The 23229-nt window shown below is 33.6% G+C and overlaps 2 protein-coding genes across 2 annotated transcripts; one reads left to right on the forward strand and one right to left on the reverse strand.

Annotated features, from left to right (window-relative positions):
* The first annotated feature begins 18193 nt into the window (after positions 1-18193).
* Positions 18194-20550, forward strand: LOC133034847 (polygalacturonase At1g48100-like). Its single transcript, XM_061110303.1, has 6 exons — positions 18194-18917; positions 19028-19195; positions 19285-19329; positions 19419-19626; positions 19724-19805; positions 19917-20550. Exons 1-6 carry the CDS (start codon positions 18504-18506, stop codon positions 20416-20418), a joined length of 1419 nt encoding a protein of 472 aa, XP_060966286.1. The 5' UTR covers positions 18194-18503; the 3' UTR covers positions 20419-20550.
* On the reverse strand, positions 20040-22226 carry LOC133034848 (plasmodesmata-located protein 3-like). The gene is made up of 2 exons (XM_061110304.1): positions 21420-22226; positions 20040-21324 (listed from the first exon to the last, which is right to left on the reverse strand). The coding sequence occupies exons 1-2, from the start codon at positions 22177-22179 to the stop codon at positions 21173-21175; spliced, it is 912 nt and encodes a 303-aa protein (XP_060966287.1). The 5' UTR covers positions 22180-22226; the 3' UTR covers positions 20040-21172.
* Between the last annotated feature and the right edge of the window lie 1003 nt (positions 22227-23229).

Genomic DNA, 23229 nt, shown 5'->3' on the forward strand with positions numbered 1-23229 from the left:
TATTCATTTATCAATAAGGAAATATATTTATTTCATTACTTGTTTAATGTGTGATTTGATTCACATGTTTATTATATGGTTATTTGTTTGATTTATAAATTCATTCAAATCCTTATCACATTGATATTCCTATTTATTGTGATGTCAGCACAGTGAAATGTAATCAAGATTATGTGAGTAAATGAATTCCTATAATTTATTAGTACACAGTATTTTACTGATATAATAATTTACAATGTAGTTTACTTGCACCTTGGATAAGTACTATGTCCTTTCTAGGGCATTGATTAAAGTAAGCTTGAATCAGATGTATGGAGTATGCATCGGAAGAGACCGATATTGAACTTGAATAAGATATAATAAACTTACCCTAATATCTATCTAATTCAATATCACATAGTTGATCTTAGATCAAAAGATGTCAATCCTGAGATGGTTAGGTTCTAGTTCAGTTGTATTATTTATGTTCTTCAATTAGTTAGTTAAAGTCGAACAATGGATCTTCTCGTGACATACAGATTAAGGACATGGTAGTTCAATTGAGTGGGAGCACTAATCATAGATACAGAATCTATAGCTTCTATCTAGACATAGAAGTGAAATGATAATTTCCTTCGAGCTTGGCTTAATAGAGATAAATGGTTGAGTACTCATTTCAGTAATTATATTAGTAAATTGAAATATCATTTATAGATAGCTAAGTGTTTTAATGATAAAATTTATTGAAGGGTGTAAATTTGTCCCTACTCGATGTAGATCATCGATAGAGGATCATTGATTATTAGGATTATAACGATAGATAATTCATAGCGTATCTATATCGTGGAACATATAAAGCGTTCTATATAATAAAAAGTGTAATTTCAAACCTATAGTGGCACAAGGAGGAATTAATAAGTTAGAGAATTTACTTGGTAAATTCTAGAGCTACTTATTGGAAGCTTGATTATATAGGCTCATGTCCCCACACAAGTTGAGACAATACTGCTTGTAAGACTCAGTTAATTAGTTTTAATTAATCAATTATAATTTTAAAATTAGACTATGTATTATTTATGAATTTTCACTAAGCAATGACTTGATTGTGAAGAAAAGAGATTTTAGGATTTATTTGTTAATTAAAAGACTTTGTAAAGTTTAATTAATAAATAAGTTAAATGACAATTTTATTTGATAATTAATTATAAGTATTAAATAAATAATCTTGGCATTTATATGATTAAAATTAAAAAATATGACATTTGTGAATAAAAGATAAATGGTTGAAAAAATAGCAAAATTATAACTACTAGGACGCATCTATATGACCGGCCACTATAGGGTTAATTTTGCTATTATTTTATCATTTTTCATTCCATATAATTTGAATCCTAACTGTTAATTCCATTTTTGGCATATTTAATTGACAAAAATATTTTATTATTTAATGTATATTTCGGCTGGCATATATTGATTTGGTTTCCATATTTGTGTAAATCAAACTTGAAAGGAAAGTTGTCTAGCTTTCCTATTTTTGGAAAAAAAGGTAAAAATGGTAAGTTTGGTTACCCATTTCGTTTTTTATCTAACCGGTACATTATTCGATCTTGTGTTGAGTTTCCCATTTTCTAAGATCAGGTTTCTTGAAGAGAAAACCGGAGCTAGACTTTCCTTTTCTATAAAAGGAAAGTTGTAGTTACTGCCCACGATTCTGTATGTACAGAAACGGAAATTCTGGTGATTGAAGAATTATTTTAGGGAAGTTTCTAGTGGGTTGAGGTCTTGTTCAGACCGAATGTAAGCTGTCTATGAGATGTATATTCATTATAAATACATCTTATAGTAGCTAGGTTTTGTATCTCTTTCATTCACTTTCATATCTTAAGGAAAGAGTGTCTTTGTTTAGTACCTCTCTTGGTACCTCTCTTGTATCTTTGAATTCCATTCATATCTTTAGAAAAGAGAGTCTTTGTTATGTAGAGAAGAGTTGTTCTACGCTTACTCTGTTTATTTGTTGTTTGTATTGTCTTGAGTCTGTATTCAAGTCTACAACGAAGAAGAACATCAGTGCACCTTCGGGAGAAGGGTATTTACAAGCTTTCGGGAGATTGCTTTTGAAGTCTTGCATCGGGAGGATACAAGCACACAACCTTCGGGAGATGGTTGTATAGGCTTTCGGGAGATAGCCTTTAAGCCTTGAATCGGGAGGATTCAAGCACTCTTCAAGGTGATCGAAGGGAGTTCGAGCACTTGGAGTTTTATCAAGATTCGGTTAGTAGGTGGAATACATCAAGCTTGCGGCATACAATAAGAGGGAGTCTATTTATGCATAAGTCAATTACTTTGTATTTTTGATACCGATCTAATGAATCTTATCTCTGGGCGTGGCCCCGTGGACTAGTAACAATCTGAAAGGATTGTTGAAACCACGTACAAAAATCTTGTGTGTTTTTACTTTTATGCCCTGTTTGTTTTTACGGGTTTCTCTGGAGTTACGGAGTTGCATTCTGTAACTACAGAAAACTATTTTCAGTACCAGTTTTATTATTCCGCATTTAATTAATCATTTAATTAAATAATCAAACTGGGAATATTAAAATACGGAATTTCAATTGGTATCAGAGCAAGTCACTAAATTCTTAGTGAGATCTTGAGGTTATTCCGTTTAACTTGTTTTGTGTGAGATGTCTTTGTTTGCAGAAGGAAGTTCCATCTCTAGACCTCCTCTATTGAATGAGTCGAATTATCCTTATTGGAAGGTCAGGATGAGAGCTTTCATCAAATCGCAAGATGAGAAAGCATGGAGAGCTATTCTTACGGTTGGTCTCAACCTGCGAAAATGATGAAAAAGGTAATACTCGGGTAAAATGCGAACTCGGTTGGACCACTGAAGATGAAAAACTGTCTGGTTATAATAATAAGGCTTTACATGCTATTTTTAATGGTGTTGGTGAAGGTTTTATTAAATTAATCTCATCTTGTGAATCTGCAAAAGAAGCATGGGAAATCCTTCAAATTCAATTTGAAGGTACTGCTGATGTAAAGAGATCACGATTTACCATGCTTCAAACTAGATTTGATGAATTGAGAATGTCAGATACTGAAACTTTAAATGATTTCTATGAAAGATTATCTGATATTTCTAATGAGTTTTTTGCCTTGGGAGAAAAACTAGATGAATCTGTCTTGGTTCGAAAAATTGTTCGAGTTCTTCCTGACAGGTTTGATACAAAATTGCTTGCAATGGAAGAGGCAAAAGATTTTGGCAAAATGAAGGTTGAGGAACTCATGGGATCTTTAAGAACCTTTGAGTTGAATCAACAAATCAAGAAAAAGAGTAAGCAAAATCTCTCGAATGAGAAAAGCAAAGGTATTGCCTTTAATGCTTCTGAAAATATTGTTTCTGATGATGAAAATAATGATGAAATGGTTCTATTGGCAAAAAATTTCCAAAAATTCATGAAATCTGGTGGAAATAAAAAGTTCTTTTCAAAGAACCCAAAAGGTAACATTTCTGGTAACATTCCCTCTAAACCTTTTTCATCTAACAATAAAAAGGGTATTAAATGCAGAGAATGTGAAGGTTTTGGTCACACTCAATCCGAATGTGCTAATACCTTAAAGAAAAATAAAAAGGGATTGAATGTTACTTGGAGTGATGATTCTGAGAGTAGTGAGGATGAAAAAGAAAAAGTTGTCCTAACAAGTGTTTTGTCAAGAAATTTGCAGGAAAAAGGAAAAAGCATTTGCTTGAACAATATCCTGATCAATGACAACAAGGAAGAATCCAGATCCGAATCAGATGAGTCAGAAATTGATGAGGATTCCATGATTGAATCCTACAAGGTAATGTTTGGTAAGTGGTTGGAAACTAGTGCTGAAAATCGCTCCCTGGTTAAAGATAATAAAATTTTGTGTAACAACATTAATGAGTTGGAAGATAAACTCAAATGTTGTGAATCTGAATTGTCTTTAAAAGAATCAAAAATTATTTCTTTAACCAAGGAAATTGATAACATTAAAAAGAATGTTAAAATGTTAAATCCAGGTTCCACCATCTTTGAAAAAGTTCAAAAATCTGGGCAAACCAATCATGCTGGGCTGGGTTATGTTCCAAATCAACCTGTGTCTAATACCACTAATAGTTTTGTTTCTGGAAAAACTGTTTCTACCTCGCAGGTTTCTGTCTCGACAGCAAAGCACTCTGTTGCTACAGAAAAGAAGCAGCACGGTAAGTTTGACAATTTCAAAGGGAAAGGAAGACGTTTCATTCCTATTTGCCATTTTTGTGGAGTAAAAGGTCACATTCGACCTAAATGCATAACCATGCATAACATGTTTAAATCTAATTACATTGGAAATAAACATGTTTTACAAAAACAAAAATGGGTTGTCAAAAACAAATGCTTGGTAGGTTCTACTTGTTTTAAAACTGTTGCTTCTAACATGTGGTATTTTGATAGTGGTTGTTCCAAACACATGACAGGTGAAAAAGAATTTCTTGTGAACATAAGACCAATGCACTGTGGAGAAGTTACATTTGGTAACGGTCTTACTGGTAAAGTCATAGGAATGGGAACTCTCAAGTTCGAAGGGCTTCCTAAACTAAAGAATGTCATGTTAGTTGAAGGACTAAAAGCTAATCTACTCAGCATTAGTCAGATTTGTGATCAGGGTTATACTGTGAGCTTTGATAGCAATCATTGCTATGTATATAATATTCTTGATGAAATTGTGTTACAAGGGCTGCGATCTAGTGATAATTGTTATACTCTCACTACGCATGCCACTTGTCATTCTGTCATTGAAAATGTTACTGACCTATGGCATGAAAAACTTGGGCACATTCACTTTAAAAATCTGAAAAAATTATCTGTTTCAGGGATTGTTCGAGGATTACCTAAATTAGGTAAAGAGTCATTGGGAAAATGTGGTCCATGCCAGTTAGGTAAGCAACTGAAAATTTCTCACAAGAGTGTCCCAGATGTGAATACTTCTAGAGTTCTCGAACTCTTGCACATGGACTTAATGGGTCCAATCCAGGTAGAAAGCTTAAATGGTAAAAGGTATATTTTTGTTTGTGTTGATGATTTTTCTCGATTCTCATGGGTGGATTTTTTGAGAGAAAAATCTGATACTTTTGAAGCTTTCAATCTCTGTGTTTGAAATTACGAGTTGAAAAAGATTGTAACATTGGCAAAATTGTTAGGATTAGGAGTGATCATGGTAAGGAATTTGAAAATACCGTATATGATGAATTTTGTAAAGCTAACGGTATTTCTCATGAATTTTTTGCTCCTAAAACTCCTCCACAAAATGGAGTGGTTGAAAGAAAGAATCGTACTCTAACAGAAATGGCTAGAGTAATGTTGAATAGCAAGAAGCTCACAAAGCGCCTTTGGGCCGAAGCCATTAACACTGCTTGCTATACCATCAACAGAGTATTCTTGCGTCCAGGTACTCACAAAACACCATATGAAATCTGGAAAGGTAAGAAACCAAATGTAAGTCACTTTCATGTGTTCGGATGTAAGTGTTATATTTTACGAGATCGTGATTACATTGGTAAATTTGATTCTAAAAGTGATGAAGGTGTTTTCTTAGGATATTCCACAAATAGTAGGGCATATCGTGTGTATAACATGAGAACCCAAACTATTATGGAATCTGCTAATGTTGTTGTTGATGATCTAAAAGATTTTTCTGAGTTTTCCACAGAAGAACAGATTGAAGATTTGCTTGAAAAGCCTGCTGCCGAGGAAAAGGAACCTGACGAAGCTTCAGAAGCAGTCGTCGAGGTTACTGTGCAGGAATCTGTTGCTACAGAAAATCCGACAACAAAAGAATCTGAGTATCCTTTAAATTCAATCACTGATCCAATACAGAGGGAACCATCCTCCAGGGTTAAAAAGAATCATCCTTCAGATCTCATCCTTGGAAACTTGGATGAGAGCATGGTTACAAGAAGAAAATATGCCAATATAATTCAATTTTTATGTTTTATTTCTTCTTTAGAACCTAAATCTGTAAAAGAAGCTTTAATGGATGAAGATTGGTTTTTAGCTATGCAGGATGAGCTTCATCAGTTTGTTCGAAACAAAGTCTGGAAAATGATTCCAAGACCACCGTTTGTGAACATCATTGGAACCAAGTGGATCTTCAAAAATAAGAGTGATGAGTTTGGCACTATCATTCGAAACAAGGCAAGGTTGGTTGCCCAAGGATACACTCAAGTTGAGGGTGTTGACTTTGATGAAACATTTGCTCCAGTAGCTAGACTGGAATCGATCAGGTTACTTCTTTCCATAGCTTGCATTCTTGGTATTAAATTGTATCAAATGGATGTCAAATCCGCTTTTTTGAATGGGCTGTTAAAAGAAGAAGTGTATGTGGAACAACCTAAAGGGTTTGAGGATCCACATTTTCCTGATCATGTTTATAAGTTAGACAAGGCATTGTATGGTCTAAAACAAGCACCACGTGCTTGGTATGAGCGTCTAACTGAATTCTTGCTTTCTCATGATTACAAGAGAGGAAATGTTGATAAAACACTTTTCATCAAAAACATTAATTCTGATGTGATTGTTGCTCAAATATATGTTGATGATATTGTGTTTGGCTCTACTTCTAACTCTGAAGTGCAGGTTTTTGTTTCCCAAATGCAAAAGGAGTTCGAAATGAGTATGGTAGGTGAACTCACTTATTTTCTCGGTCTTCAAGTGAAGCAATCAGATGAGGGAACTTTTGTCACTCAAAGCAAGTATGCAAAGAATTTGGTGAAAAAATTTGGCCTTGAAAAAGCCAAACATACCAACACTCCCATGAGCACAACTTTGAAATTAAGCAAAGATGAACAAGGAGTAAAGGTAGATCAAACTTTGTATCGAAGTATGATAGGAAGTTTGCTTTATCTTACTGCTAGTCGTCCTGATATTTGCTATAGTGTTGGTGTTTGTGCACGTTATCAGGCTAATCCCATGGAATCCCATCTTTCTGCTGTGAAAAGAATCATTCGCTATGTAAATAGCACTATTGATTTTGGGATTTGGTTTTCAAAAGACACTAATTCTAACCTTGTTTGCTTTAGTGATGCTGATTGGGCAGGTAATGCTGATGATAGAAAAAGTACTAGTGGTGGATGTTTCTATCTTGGAAACAATTTGGTTTCATGGCATAGCAAGAAGCAAAACTCAATCTCTCTGTCCACAGCAGAGGCTGAGTACATTGCTGCGGGTAGTTGTTGTACCCAATTGTTATGGATGAAACAAATGATGGCAGATTATGGGTTTGATTTGAAAACTTTAACCATTTTTTGTGATAACACTAGTGCTATAAACATTTCTAAGAATCCTGTTCAACACTCTCGCACTAAGCACATAGACATTCGTCATCACTTTATTAGAGAGCTTGTGGAAAATAAAATTCTTGTCTTAGAATATGTTGAAACTAGCAAACAAATTGCAGATATTTTTACTAAAGCTCTTGACTCGGTCCGATTTATTTCTCTAAGGAAATCCTTAGGGGTTTGTACTGTTTAATGCTTTTATTTTTCCATAATCCTTGATATTTGAGTTGTCTTAGAGTTCATAATGTCTTGTCTTTGTCCTAGAAGAAAATTTCAACCTTATAAGAATTTCAGTCATTATTTTATTGCTAATGTTGTAATATTATGATGTCATACAGGTTTGTCAGGAAAATTGTCCACTCCTCACAGGAATATTCAGGTTCATCAAACAGTGTTATGTAAGCTACCATTTTCAAATGTTGTTGTTCAAAAACTGTGTGTTCAAGCTCCATTGGATGAATAAAGCTACCTATCTCAATGTGTGAAAGCCATCTCTGAGTAAGTTGGAACTATGTAATTGGGAGTTATGTAGAAGATACGCTACCATTGAAAAGGGCTACCATTGAGGTAGTGTGACAGCGTCTCCTATGGGTACAATTTATCAGAAAAAGTCTTTTTGACAAATTGGGCAATGTTCCCTGCTTACACTTTCACACACTAATGCTTGACACAGTTTTGGTAAAATTTGGTTATTCTCGAAAATGGTGTTATAAAGCTATTACATGCTGTTTGATGTGCTTTAATATTCTTGGTGATGGAGTCAATTTTTCCTGTGAACCGGTATGACCTCATTCTATTACTTCATTAGTTTGATAAAATAATTTCTGATTATTCTTATGAGTTTGATTTTTTCATCAGGGACAAAGACAAATGGACATTGTGAATTCTAGTTACAAAAATATCAAGGTTATTTTATTTTTCTGTCTTTTAATTAAAATAAAAAAAAAACAAAAAAACAAAAAAAAACATAAAAAAGGGTTCGTGATCGAGTTGTCAAGTGAGCTTTGTTAAAAATTTTGTTATTTTTTTATGTTTCATTTTGTTCTTAGACACAATTTTTGCTCTTAAGTGGTGATTAGTGCTTTTGTGTCTTGGTGTGTTCTCTTGTTCATTATTTGCAATTTTTCTTTGGGGGGCATTTTTTGAAAAACTAAAAGAAAAAGGGGGGCATATCTTTTTTCGAATTTTTTTCGAATCCTTGAATATATTTTTTCTTTTATTTTTCATTTTATGGAAACATGTTTTAATTGTATTTTTTTTTAGAATGTTTCCTTTATTTGTGGAGATTTGGTCTTTTTGGTGTGTATAGGAAACTTGTAATTAAATAATTAATTATTTGTTGGTTTCCTTTTTGGTGGCAATTTCGGTTTTGGTAAGGGCCTTTAAATTCTTAGACTTTGTGGGGATTGTTGGTTTCCTTTTTCATTTAAGGAAACATTGACCAAATTTTGAAAAATGTTTTTTGGTTTCCTTGTTTCCTCTCCACACGTGGGTCAAAGGTAAGGAAGTTACCTTCCTTTTCAGTTTTTTTTTTAAATTTGGGCATTTAAAATTGGAAGTTATATATTCTCAACTCCCCATTATCCCACGATCACATCTCTCTCTTCTCTTTTTATTGTTTTCTCTCAAAAGTCTAACATTGTTCAAAGTAAGAGGGTTTGTGTTCTAGGGTTTCAAAGAAAAAAATGGCCAAAACTAAGAATGCCCAACCATCCAAGAAGCCCATTCGTGGCTCTGCTTCTGCTTCACCGGTGTCTCCGCCTGCGCCGCCTGCTCCAGCAACCGGAGCTTCTGGTCTGCCAAGAAATCGAAGACCCAAGCTCGAAAATCAGTGGCAAAATTTTCATCTCCTCTTGTTGGTGCCTCGCCTATTGCTTCTCCAACACCTGGGTTGGGTGATCATGATGAATCCCATTCATCCGATCACACATTATCGAAGTCCTCTTCTTCGAATGGTGCTCCTAATGTCGATCAAGCTTTGGTGACTTTGCCCACGGTGAGTTCTCGAACAAGGTCCAAGGTTTCCACTCCTTCAAAGCCTCAAGTGGTTAAACCTAAAATTGCTTCCAAAGGGAAAAAGGTGGTTTCTTCATCTTCAAAGGGCAAAAATCTCAAGGAGAATCCCCCTTCGGTCTCTTCCTCGGATTCTGAACCAGAAGAAAGTGAGGAGGATCATGATTCAGAGGGCTTGTCCGATTCAAGTGAAGAATTTGTGCCCAAAGATCTTCCTGTTGTTGATGATTCTGGATCCGAGAGTGAAGAACCAGAAACTGAACCTGTCACTACAGAATCTGCTCCAGTGCCTCCTGCTGTTCCAAAGAAGGACAAAGGAAAAAGGCCCATTGTCTCTAATCCTGTTCTTCCACAGAAAAGAAAGAGGCCCTCTGGTATTTCTCTTGATAACTTCAAGCCTCACTCTCATTATTTTTGTTATAATGATCATGCTAGAGATATGAAATTCTATGAGAATAGGAATTTTACTGTGGAGAAAAATTTTAATGTTATTGCTCATAAGCCTTTTGGAGTGTATAACATGTTGAAAGAAAGACAATGGGTAGATACCTTGATCGGTTTTGATGGGTATGTGGATAGAATTGTGAAGGAATTTTATGCTAACATCACTGATGAGTTTCTCGATGAGGACTCTTTCATGTTTGGCAAAGTTTTTGTCAGAGGACACTGGTATTCCTTCACTGTGAAGGATGTTGCTGAGGCTCTCAATTTGCCTATGGGAATTGAGCCAACTGATGTGGAGTTTGATCGTCAAAAGGTGTTCGGTTATCTCTCTGGTGATAATGAAATTGAACTCTCCGACACCATGCATATGTCTCAACTCACCTATCAACATGCTGCTCTCATGAGGTTTGCCCTATCCAATTGGTTTCCTTGCTCCAATCCGGTAAATGTTTCAAATGAACTTGCTTTCTTTTTATATAAAGTTTCAATTGGTGCTAAAATTGATTTGGCTGACATGATTTGGGAGCAAATTGTCTCTCTTCGAAAGGGTAAGAAACCTAGGCTCAATCTCATTTTTCCTCACTTAATCTATAAAATTTTATCTGATCAAGAGGAATTGATTCTTGAGAATGAATCAATTGAGATGCCTGCTGTTGGAACCACTTTCAAAATTCCTGAGAAGCCTCCTCAAGGAAAAGCTGCTCAAAGAAAGGCTCGGTCTGCTTCCCCTGGTCTTACAAATGATCCTGCTGCTGGATCTGCTTCCACTTCTGCTCCTACAGAAATGGCAGAATTCAACTTGCGTTTGGGAAGAATGGAGACCAGTCAGGCCTTGCTTCTTAGGAAGATGGACAGCATCATGAAATACTTCCGACCCAATGATGATGAATAAGTGGTTCAATCTTTTCTCTTTTGCTTTTTATTAATGTTTATTTGACTTTATGACTTTGTTCTTGTTTGTTTTTGTTATCTTTGGCTCCTTGATAGACAAAAAGGGGGAGTAGTCATATTTTTTGGATTCATTGAACTTTTTGTTACAACTCTGGACCCTTGGTTTTAGGGGGAGTTGCTTGTTTGTGGTTTAACACTTTTCCGTTTAAAAAGTTGTTTGTGGTTTAACACTTTTCCATTTTTAAAAAAAAAAAAAAAAAAAAAAAGTTGTGTTCTTCGGTTTGCAAGCTTTTCCGTCCAAAAAAAGTTATATGTTTTATGTGTTAGAGAGCTTTCATGCAGGGGGAGTATTTTCTATACTCTTGTATCTTTAAAAAGCTATTTGCTTTGGTTTCTAACACTTGATGCAGGTTTTCTCATAATAAAATGTTTTGTCAATCAAAGTGCCAAAGGGGGAGATTGTTAATTCCATTTTTGGCATATTTAATTGACAAAAATATTTTATTATTTAATGTATATTTCGGCTGGCATATATTGATTTGGTTTCCATATTTGTGTAAATCAAACTTGAAAGGAAAGTTGTCTAGCTTTCCTATTTTTGGAAAAAAAGGTAAAAATGGTAAGTTTGGTTACCCATTTCGTTTTTTATCTAACCAGCTGTTATTCTGATCTTGTGTTGAGTTTCCCATTTTCTAAGATCAGGTTTCTTGAAGAGAAAACCGGAGCTAGACTTTCCTTTTCTATAAAAGGAAAGTTGTAGTTACTGCCCACGATTCTGTATGTACAGAAACGGAAATTCCTGGACTGATTGAAGAATTATTTTAGGGAAGTTTCTAGTGGGTTGAGGTCTTGTTCAGACCGAATGTAAGCTGTCTATGAGATGTATATTCATTATAAATACATCTTATAGTAGCTAGGTTTTGTATCTCTTTCATTCACTTTCATATCTTAAGGAAAGAGTGTCTTTGTTTAGTACCTCTCTTGGTACCTCTCTTGTATCTTTGAATTCCATTCATATCTTTAGAAAAGAGAGTCTTTGTTATGTAGAGAAGAGTTGTTCTACGCTTACTCTGTTTATTTGTTGTTTGTATTGTCTTGAGTCTGTATTCAAGTCTACAACGAAGAAGAACATCAGTGCACCTTCGGGAGAAGGGTATTTACAAGCTTTCGGGAGATTGCTTTTGAAGTCTTGCATCGGGAGGATACAAGCACACAACCTTCGGGAGATGGTTGTATAGGCTTTCGGGAGATAGCCTTTAAGCCTTGAATCGGGAGGATTCAAGCACTCTTCAAGGTGATCGAAGGGAGTTCGAGCACTTGGAGTTTTATCAAGATTCGGTTAGTAGGTGGAATACATCAAGCTTGCGGCATACAATAAGAGGGAGTCTATTTATGCATAAGTCAATTACTTTGTATTTTTGATACCGATCTAATGAATCTTATCTCTGGGCGTGGCCCCGTGGACTAGTAACAATCTGAAAGGATTGTTGAAACCACGTACAAAAATCTTGTGTGTTTTTACTTTTATGCACTGTTTGTTTTTCTGGGTTTCTCTGGAGTTACAGAGTTGCATTCTGTAACTACAGAAAACTGTTTTCAGTACCAGTTTTATTATTCCGCATTTAATTAATCATTTAATTAAATAATCAAACTGGGAATATTAAAATACGGAATTTCACTAACCCTAGTTAAAATAGTATAAAAGGAATAGGATGGTCTCATTATCTAACTATTCATTCAACCTAGTTTACATTTTGTTAGACAACTAGAGTTTTTGAGAGCCTCCACTCCTTCTTCTTCTATTTCGAAATCTCCTTTATTGTTCTTCATAAATTTTAAGCCTATAGTGAATGAGTGCATGCCCACCCATAGTAAGTCTACTACTCAATCATAGTGTGTAAGACTGTGAAGAATCCAATAAGTTGAAGGAGAACAGGGCTCAAATCTTGATAATACTCTGTAACAGAAAGGAACAAGGGCTAGAGATCTGAGTGGGAGGCGACATATTATTCCTCTGCAATCAATGTAAGGTTTCATAAATTTATATGTGTTTAAATTCTATTGTTTTAAAAATTCATATTTAGGATGTTAATCAACATATAATTATGTGTTTAAATTTTAGTGTTAATTCTAGGAGTGCTAATAGTTGGATCCAAATTTATAATAAGTTAACTGTTCACATTGAATTAATGGTACATAAGGATTAAGAAATAATTAGAAGGGTAAACGATAATTTTGACAAACTCTAATTATGAACTAATAATTAGAGGACAAACTACTTATATTGATTATATCAATGGACTACAAGCAAGAATTCTGTAAATATAATTTTATATTGACAAAGAGTGCAATTCTATATTTATAGCGGAGTAATAATAGAATTAATAAACCAAATTATTCTATTGATGAGATCGATAATAATTAAGTGTTTATTGGAGTTTCAAAATATAGGTCCATGATTCTCGAGTCACCTCTATACAACACTGTCTAGGGGAAGGTTTTTTTAGGTGAGTAAATTTAAGTGAGAATTAATTTTTATGAGAAATAAATTTTTAAGGGCAAAATAGTAATTTATGAAATTATTGTTTTGAATAAGGAAAATTTTATTTACACTCCTAAAATTTCTAAAGACACCCCATTTTATAAATTTTATTTTATATAAAATTTATATATTTAATTGTACTAAGTTATTTAACTTTTTTTCTTCCAATTTATATTCTTAAAAAATATACCTATCAAACAAAATTAAATTATATTTTAAATATTATGATAAAAAAAAATTAAAATTAAAAATTTTATGGAATTTTCTTAGTAAAAATTAAAAAAAATATATACATGCGTTAGAAAAAAATTATGAAAATGAAATCAAAATAAGTATTCAAATTAACATAAAATAATGTGAGAAATTTTTTTTTAATAAAATATTAAGAGTAATTTTTAAATTTTAATAATAATAGGGTATAATTATAATTTTATGGGGTGCAAATATAACTCCCATTTGAATAATTATGATAATTATGAATTGTATAATTAATAGTACTTAACTATTTAGTTTTATTAGATAAAACTATATTAATTAGTTAAATATAATATTATTCTTAAATAATATTAAGGAGAGAAATATATTATTTTAGTAAAAATAATATTTATTTTAATCCTGTAGAATAAGAGATTAATGAGAATTAATCAATTATTATTTATTGGTAGAATAAATAATCAATCTTATTGATGGTAAAATTGAGAAATCTTACCATCTCTTAATGAATGGCAGAATCCAAGGTAACTTCAGAGGTAAAAAGGATCTCCGACAAGGTGATCCTATGTCCCCACTTTTGTTTGTGCTAATAATGGAGTACCTATCTAGACTGTTAAGCTTCTATTCGGAGAAAGAAGGATTTGGCTATCACCCTTTGTGCAAACACCTTCGTTTGACGAATCTTTGTTTTGCAGATGATCTTGTCCTATTTAGCAAAGGCAACTTGAATTCAGTAAAAATAATTCAAGAACCCTTTTCTAAATTCTGTAATGCTACAGGATTATCAGCAAACAAAGCTAAATCGCAGATCTTCTTTGGTGGAGTCAAAGAAGATGCAAAGCAGAAGATCCTGGAGCTTGTGCAAATCGAAGAGGGGACTTTTCCTCTGAAATACTTAGGGGTCAATCTCCGAACAACAAAGTGGAAGGCTTCAGACTGTGGTGTAATTCTTGAGAAAGTTAACAGGAATCTGAACTGTTGGGCAAGCAGGAATCTCTCGTTTACAGGTAGAGCTCAATTAATTCACTCAGTTCTGCTTGGAATTCGTAATTACTGGATGAGCATCTTCATAATCCCCCAAAAAATTGCTGAAGCCATAGACAAAAGTTGTCGAGATTTCCTTTGGGGCAAGAAGGAGAATAGAAGCAAATTTCATTTAGCTTCTTGGGAGAAAGTTTGTCTCCCTAAGAAGTTAGGTGGAATTGGGTTTCGAGAAGGGAAGAAGTGGAACAAGGCTTTGATAGCGAAGTACCTTTGGGCTATTTCGAGCTATTTCGAGTAAACAAGACAACTTGTGGGTGAAATGGGTTAACTCGATCTATCTCAAAGGTCAATCAATTTGGAGCTACCACACAAAGCAGGATGCTAGTTGGTACTTCAAGAAGTTGCTGAATCTCAGGGGTTCAACGAGTGAAGCTGATCTGAACCTTGCTGTCAATGGAAAGAAATTTCATGCCTCAAAGTTTTACAACATGCAGCTGAAAGAGAACAAAGTCAAGTATGCTGGTGCAGTGTGGGATAAACTTGTGTTGCCTAAACATAGATTTATCTATTGGCAAGTTGTGAACACCCAGCTTATAACCTGAGACCTGCTGAACAAATTTGTGCCAATTCTAGATGTAAATTGTCCAGTTTGTAATCAAGCAGAGGAAAACCATAATCATGTGTTTTTTGTATGTCTTTTCTCCAAACAGGTGGCTGCTAAAGTGAAAGAGTGGCTTGGGCAAGTGCACTGGCCGATTTCTGTCAAAGATCTCAGCGAAAAATGCTCGACAACTCAGTTTAACCTCCGGAATAGAGTGATAAACTCTGTGATTGCTGCTTCTCTATACCAGATTTGGCTAAATAGGAATGATTGTATTTTTAATCTAACTTGTGCCATTCCTTGTAAGATTAGTAGAGTTGTTAGAAGCTTGGTTAAGATAAGAATTTTATGCTTAGGTCCTTTCAAAGAGGACAGAATGACAAGATTCTTACTTAATGTTGTAAAGGATTGGTAGGTTGCAGCTGCTGCTTGTTGCTGGCAGTGGCCTTTCGGCTGTGTTGCTGCTGGTTTTTTCCAGCTTGTTGCGTTGGTTCTGTTTTTGAATAAAATCTTCCCTTTGTTCAAAAAAAAAAAAAAAAAAATTGAGAAATCTATTTTGGACCTTAAAATATGGCCCACACGTGTAGGCCATAATTTATTTTGGACCATATTTTATTGGCCATATTTTATTAATTTCTTTGATTATTTTATTGATTAAAATAATTCAAATTAAATTAATTAATTATCTTTTAATTATTAATTTGAATAGATTATTGGATAATGTATTTAATTAAAAAGATAATAATAAAATAAAGGATTTAACAAATATTTGTTACTCAGTTATTAGATATTTATATTTGAATTTGAATTATGAATTTTAATCAGTTTAGATATTTTCTTTTATTTTAAAGGATTAATTAAAAGACTTTGTTTATAACATTATATATAAGACATATCATTATAAACTAACAACCTGAGACAATACGAAAAAGTAGAGAAAAATTAAGTGTCAATTGAGAGAAATTAAGAATTGAATTACTCTCTCTCTCTCTCTCTCTCACGCTCTCTCTCTCTCTCTCTTTCTCTCTCTCCCCTAAACCTCACACACCACACACAGTATAGTGTTGTGTGAGATTGTGATCAATACTATCTCATGAGTTAAGAATACATTGTAATACATAAATTTGTTCATCCTAGAGAATTTAATATCCCACTCTATTCATGAGTGTTGAGGCTGGCTTGGAAGCTTGTAGTGTGAATTCTTCAGCGAAGTTCTTGGGTTGGATGATCGTAATTATACTAAAAGATACCAAAGATCCCTTAATAGACTACAAGAGGTATTGTCTTCATTTTATTAGTCTAGATTTAATCTATTTATATTATGATGAGATTCTTTGGCTTATAGTTCATATTAGATAAAACTCCTTTTTTTTTAACAAATTTGCTTCCGCTTTTCTAACTCTGATATGGACCATAAAAAATTAACACAAGGTGCATCTTGTTTTCTGGTAGCCCATCATGAAAGAACTCCACAGTTACACGTGCTTGACCTGGGATAATTTTAGGATGAGTGACCTCCTAGGAAGTTTTTCTAAGAAGCATGCGAGTGAGGACAAAACATGCTAGAAACACTTGTGTTGGTTTGTAGGGTCAGTCGTCATTTTATGAAGCAGCAAGAGTGACGTACTCGTGTATAAGAGCTATCATTCTATAGATGTAAAAGCCCAATAAAAATTTAAAGCGGAAACATTACACTTAATATGAATAAAGATTCCAACAAGTACAATGAGGAAACTCAATCCATTCCAAAATTATATTTCATTAAAGCTATGGTAAAATCACCAAAAATTATTGTTTTAAAATAAATACATAAAAAGAAGGATATAATTGGTTGTTGGTGGGCTTCTGCCCTGTAGGGATGGCTTCTATTGTATCTTATGAAGAAAAGATTGGGTTTGAGAAAAAGAAGTAATAATCAATTAGGATGCTTTCTTTTTTTTTTTTTTGAAAAAACAATATACTTATTGTGTGAATTTAAGTTTTATGTACCAAGTTACAAAACAATCTCATGTAATTTTGAGATTAGCATCGAATCTTTTACACAGTTCTAGTTTATGTACATTTTGAAATGATATAAATATATAAGTTGTAAAGTTAATCATGAGGTGTTATCTTATCGACCACAAATCCTTGTCTTAGCCACATATGTACACTTGAAAAGTTTATTTATTTATTTTTTTGCTGAATTAGTACACTTCAAAAGTTGGTAGCCTAATTATTTAATTTACCAAAGCATGTGACATTCTTGCATTTTTTAATCCAACAACATTATCCACCACTATTTTCTTCACAATAAAACTTTCCCAATATCCCACTTCAACATTTAAATTTGATGATTCATAAAACCATTCAAAATGACTACTTTTAATTTATTATTATTGAATTATTTTGTCAAAACTAAAGTGGGCATACGACACGTGTCAATAAAACAAGACAAGAGACAAAACTCAAATCAATAGTACCTACCACTCACTAAGTGTGATTGGTAACTAAGTAGGTTGAGCTAGCTCCTTAACAAGTTAGTCTCATCAAAGTAAAAGTGTTGATTTTAAATTGATTACAAGTAGCATATCAATGATTAAGGAATATTATCCGAAGTGTAGTATATTCATACAATATTTTAATACCAACTTGGATTGGATCTATAGATGTAATAATGGTACTTAGTTACTAATAGCCTAATAGGATACACATCATAGGGAATAAAAAAAATCATTCAGTGACATATTCCTTTTGAGCTATTTTGTCATGCACACTTAAGTGTTGGCTTTCCACTAAAGAAAGCTCAAGTGGGATTTTCTATGAAACTCTCTAAAATGGGGCTGTGATACTGATAATGGATTGGCCAATACTAGAAAATTGGGATAAGTTAAAATGCTCCAAACTTTCAAAGTGAAACTAATGGGGTTGAACATGGAGAAACTGAATCAAATACTACCCCATATCTTATACACTTCTTCTTATACTGTCCATATACATTGCTGACTCCCATATTTAAAAGAACAAATATATAAAGAATGAAAGAAAAAGAAAGCCAAACTTGAAATGGTAATGGTCGGTTTTCACTCCATTATGATAATAGTGTCAGGCGTGGACCGACCTTTAAAAAGTTGTTTCCACTAGTAAATCTTAGTCTTACATTTTTCTTTTAATCAATAAAAATAACACAAGAGACTTCATTAACTCATTCTCTATTATCTTTGCAACTTGTTTTAGTGCTTAAAGTGGTCACATAAAAAAGCTTAACGAAAGTCTTATGCTTCCCAAGGACGTGGGTGCCTTGCTCTATAGTGTCTATAAATACCCTATGATACTTCCTATAGCTAATTAAAGATGACAATTTTGTACCACAAGTTTTAATTCAAATTCTCTCAAATATCCAAAGCGTGGTGAACTAAGTCCTATAGTCTAATCTAGTTTTGTCTCTATAAGTATAGCCTAACATTTTGCATTTCATCTAGTGAAAAGAAAACCATTCAAGAATTAGAAAAATGGTATCTTTTTCTTTGGTTCTCATTTGGGTGTTCTTTCTTTTTTACATTCCAATACAATGTAGGCTGCTTAGTTATAATACTAAACCTCACCACCATTTGCTAGCAATATCTAGAATTTCATTGCCACCTTCTCCTGCACCTGAGGCTGCTGCTGTTAGCCCAAGTTACAATGCACATGATTCTATTAATAATAAAGTCAGTACTGTTTTCAATGTACTGTCTTTTGGTGCTGTTGGGGATGGTTTTAGCGATGAAACTCAAGCCTTTAAGATGGCTTGGGACACAGCATGCCAGACAGAACAGCAACAACAAGAAGAAGCCATTGTTATTCTTGTTCCTCGAAGCTATAGTTTCATGATACAATCTACAATATTCACAGGGCCTTGCAAATCATCAAATATTTCTTTTCAGGTAAAGAATAGTATAGTTCATGTCACATTCATTTTATTACTACTACTTTATATGTGAAAACAAAAAGAATAACATTTCAACATTTTTTGGTTTTGTTTTTAAAAAAAAAGATTGATGGGACACTGATGCCACCAGATGGACCTGATTTCTGGCCAAGAAATATCACTAAGAGACAGTGGCTGGTTTTCTATAGAGTCAATGGTGTGGCATTGTTAGGTGGTGGTCTTATTGATGGGAGAGGACAGAAATGGTGGGATCTTCCTTGCAAGCCTCACAAAGTAAGGCTTTTCTTCTTTGTACTCTCTAACATCATCTTTCTCCATTAAACTTATGAACTGACATTATTATCACATTATCAATGTTACAGGGAGTCAATGGAACTACAGCACCTGGTCCTTGTGATAGCCCAGTTGTAAGTTAACAAAAAAAGAAAAAGGCTAAAATTAACCTAAAATTATTTACTATCTATTTACTAATAGTGCTTATTATCTTTCCTTACAGGCTATAAGGTTCTTCATGAGCTCCAATGTGACAGTAAGAGGAATAAGAGTCATGAACAGTCCTCAGTTCCATTTTAGATTCGATGGTTGCCAAAACGTTCATGTCGAATCACTTTCGATAAAATCACCTTCTATGAGTCCCAACACTGATGGAATCCATATAGAGAACACTAACAATGTGAGAATACATAATTCACTCATAGCCAATGGTAATTATTTCAAGCTCTTACTAAGTCATTTTTTTTTTTTTCTATTCTTCTCAATATTTCACTCTCAAATTACTCATTATCTTTTTATTTTCTACAGGAGATGACTGTGTTTCAATTGGAGCTGGTTGTTACAATGTAGACATAAAAAACCTTACTTGTGGCCCAAGTCATGGAATTAGGTAAAATTCCCCTGCTTCAAAACAGAGTTAGTAGCAGCATATAATATTCGCTTTTTCAAAAATCAAAAGCCAATCCACTGAAACAATGTTTTTCTCTTTCTTTTTTTGCAGCATTGGAAGCCTTGGCATGCGCAATTCGCGAGCCTGTGTTTCAAACATTACAGTGAGCGATTCGATCATCAAACACTCAGACAACGGAGTTCGAATCAAAACATGGCAAGGGGGATCAGGACAAGTTTCTGGAGTAAAATTTCACAACATTCACATGGACACAGTTCGAAATCCGATTATTGTAGACCAGTACTATTGCTCCACCAAGAGCTGTCAAAACCAAACCTCTGCAGTACATGTTTCAGACATTGTTTACTCAAACATAAAAGGAACTTATGACATAAGAAGCCCTGCTATACACTTTTCTTGCAGTGACTCAGTACCTTGCACAAATCTTACTCTTTCGGAAATAGAGCTTCTTCCAGCCAAAGGAGAGTTTATGTCAAACCCAATTTGCTGGAATGCTTATGGAATTATGGAGACACTTTCTATACCACCAGCATTTTGTCTCTTGGATGGAAATCCACTAGTAATGCAGGACAGGGATGTTGACCAGTGTTGACCATTGGTATGGATACCAAAAAAAGAGTTAAGTTTTTATAGCTGTATTAGTGAAAGTAAAAGTATGAATATGTCATTACTACTCATGTATTTATAGTAAAAGCCATTGAAAAGAAGCCACTGTATCTTGTTATTCTTTTGCTTGCTTTTTGCTTCTCTTCCATTCTAATAATTGGAGTACTAAACTGTAGAGATTTGTCCAAAAATGATTATATGGGTTGGGGATATGAAAGTGACACTCAAGTAGTGGGCAACATAAATAGCAGCTAGGGGACCAAGTATGTTAAATGACATCACTGCAAGGTTTTCATTAAGAATAAATAACTAAAAATATAACCATCAATTTTCTTTGTTTTTCCATAATATAATTTTACAGCCCTTAAATCCCACTCTAAGATTCTTGAAATTGATAGCCAACAATATCTTTTTGTGAAATACTGAAGATTAAACTTACCTTAGTGTAGAGATTTGTCCAAATTTTATATTACTATATGGGGTAATATTGTAAGTGACACTCAAGTAATGGGAAAGGCAATAGATCCTAGGTGACGTAATTTATAGTAGCTAGAGCCAGAGGATAAATAAATAAATAAATAAATGTAAATTTTACAGCTCTTTATCCCCTTGTAAATTTCCCTAAATTCTCAAACTGATAGCCAACCTTAGATTAAATTTACCAAAGTCTACCTACTTTTACACCTATATGGACAGTAACTTATTTTGAAAGAAACAAAATAGTGAAATACATATACAATCTACACCAAATCATCGTCTTCTTTCTCTGTTCGAGATTTGATGAACAATAAAAAAATAAACCCAAAACCCAAAGCAGCTGCTCCTCCAATAACAATGGCCATTAATTTCCCATTGTTGCTACTATTATTGCCTCCCTTGTTTTCTCCATCCTCTGTTTAGAAACAGAGCAATTCCATTAAGAAAAAAAAAAGAAAATAATTCAAAATTATTAATTGATGACTAAAAAGAGATGTTTTAAAACCATACCAGGTATGCCTTGGGGATAATAAGAATAACTTAAAAAGCACTTGTCCAAGTAAATTTCAGCTGAAACAGCTTTACCACATTCTTCTTGAGCTATCTCAACAGCCTTGTTCACACACAAACCACACTCACAAGCTTCCATTTCCCCCTCACACTGCACCATTGCCTGAACCAGTTCCATGTTAGTCTTACGAAACCCGCCTTTTTCTACAACAGAATCTTCCAAAGCCAATAACGCGGCGTCCCTCATCGCCTCAAACCCGTCGACATGGTTTGATTCCGGGCCACAAGTTTTGTGCAGTAATACTAGTTCGTCTTGTGAGGAAGAGTACACGTCCAAAACAAGCTCCTCTGGCTCATAACGAATATAACACTGCTGAAGCTGTACCCGGGCAGCATAGCACCTGTTGGTGGTGGCTGTTTCGGGTAGAGTTTTGACGCAGTTTAGGCACTCCTCATTAGTGATGTCTTCTCTGCATTGGAAGAGGCCAGAAATGGCTGTTTGGTCATCCAAGACACTTAATTGGGTTGTTTTGAAAAACTTGGACTTGGAGGATCGAGAGACTAGCTCTTGGAAAAGGAATGAGAGGGCTTGTGAGTGAGATTGGTATGTTGAAGTGGTAAGATTTTTTTGGTTTGAACAAGTTTTGAATACGAAGTTATGATCTGAAATGGGGTTAGCATAAGGTAATAAATAATAAAGTGTTACAAAGAAGAATGTGATTTGAAGAACAATGAATGGTTTCGAATATGTTGGTTCCATGTCGATATCTGTAGTATTGGGTGTTTTGTTGTTATTGGTTCGGCTTTTTCTATATGTGGTTCTGAGTGTAATATTTCGACCAATATAAATAAAGCAGTGATCTCTTACTTGTTTGGTTGAGTGAGTACTTTTCTCTTCTGGGTTGCTTAGAAAAACTAAGGCTTAGAGTTATTTTTCAACTCTAACTCTATCTAACATTGAAGAATATATTTATATTTATATATATACTATGTGAGTTTACAAGTGTAATTGCAAGTATGTAACTCTTAGTTTGATTTTTCTTTCAATTTTCATTTTATAATTAATTGTGATCAAATAAGATTTAATTTTTTAAATAAGTATAAATTGTAAAATATATATTATATTATACAATAGTAATTATAAATTAACTAAAATTCAGCATTTTAACTAAGGTGTCCTATATAAGATGCTTATTATTTTTTTTTTTAACGCAAGATGCTCATTATTTAAATATATATTTTATATACTATTTACATTATTTGTACATAATTTATATATTGGTTTATATTATTTTGTAAATGCTTTAAGCACCATTGACAATATTTGAGGTCCTTGACTCAGTATCACTTTCAAGCAGTGAGATAATACTATATTTAGTTTGACTTTTATCACTATATTCATCCACTCTTGCTTTTAAGTAAATGAAAAATTAACTGGTAGTAAAAAGTCTTGCAACCAATAATATGTTTTTAATCCTGTTATTACAACATCATTGAGAAAGATAGTAATATTAACGTATGCTAATAAATTGAATGAGTTTAAATGGTAGAATTTACATTTGAGATGTGAATGAGCTCTTTTGCGGTATAATTTAAAAACTTTCTACATTTTCACCGAAGAATATTGCTATTAGTGAGCATGTGTGGTCTGTTAGTTGAGCTTGAAAGAAGTATCTAAAAAAGTATATTCAAATACAAATCAAAAAAATTTAGGTAACAAATTATGATAATAAGATTTCTACTAAATTGAATTAATATAAACCTTGAAATTGTCTCAGTAGGTGATTTGTTGCACTCATAGCATTTAAGG

The sequence above is a fragment of the Cannabis sativa genome, chromosome 2 (genome assembly GCF_029168945.1).
Source record: "Cannabis sativa cultivar Pink pepper isolate KNU-18-1 chromosome 2, ASM2916894v1, whole genome shotgun sequence".
NCBI classification, from domain to species: domain Eukaryota; kingdom Viridiplantae; phylum Streptophyta; class Magnoliopsida; order Rosales; family Cannabaceae; genus Cannabis; species Cannabis sativa.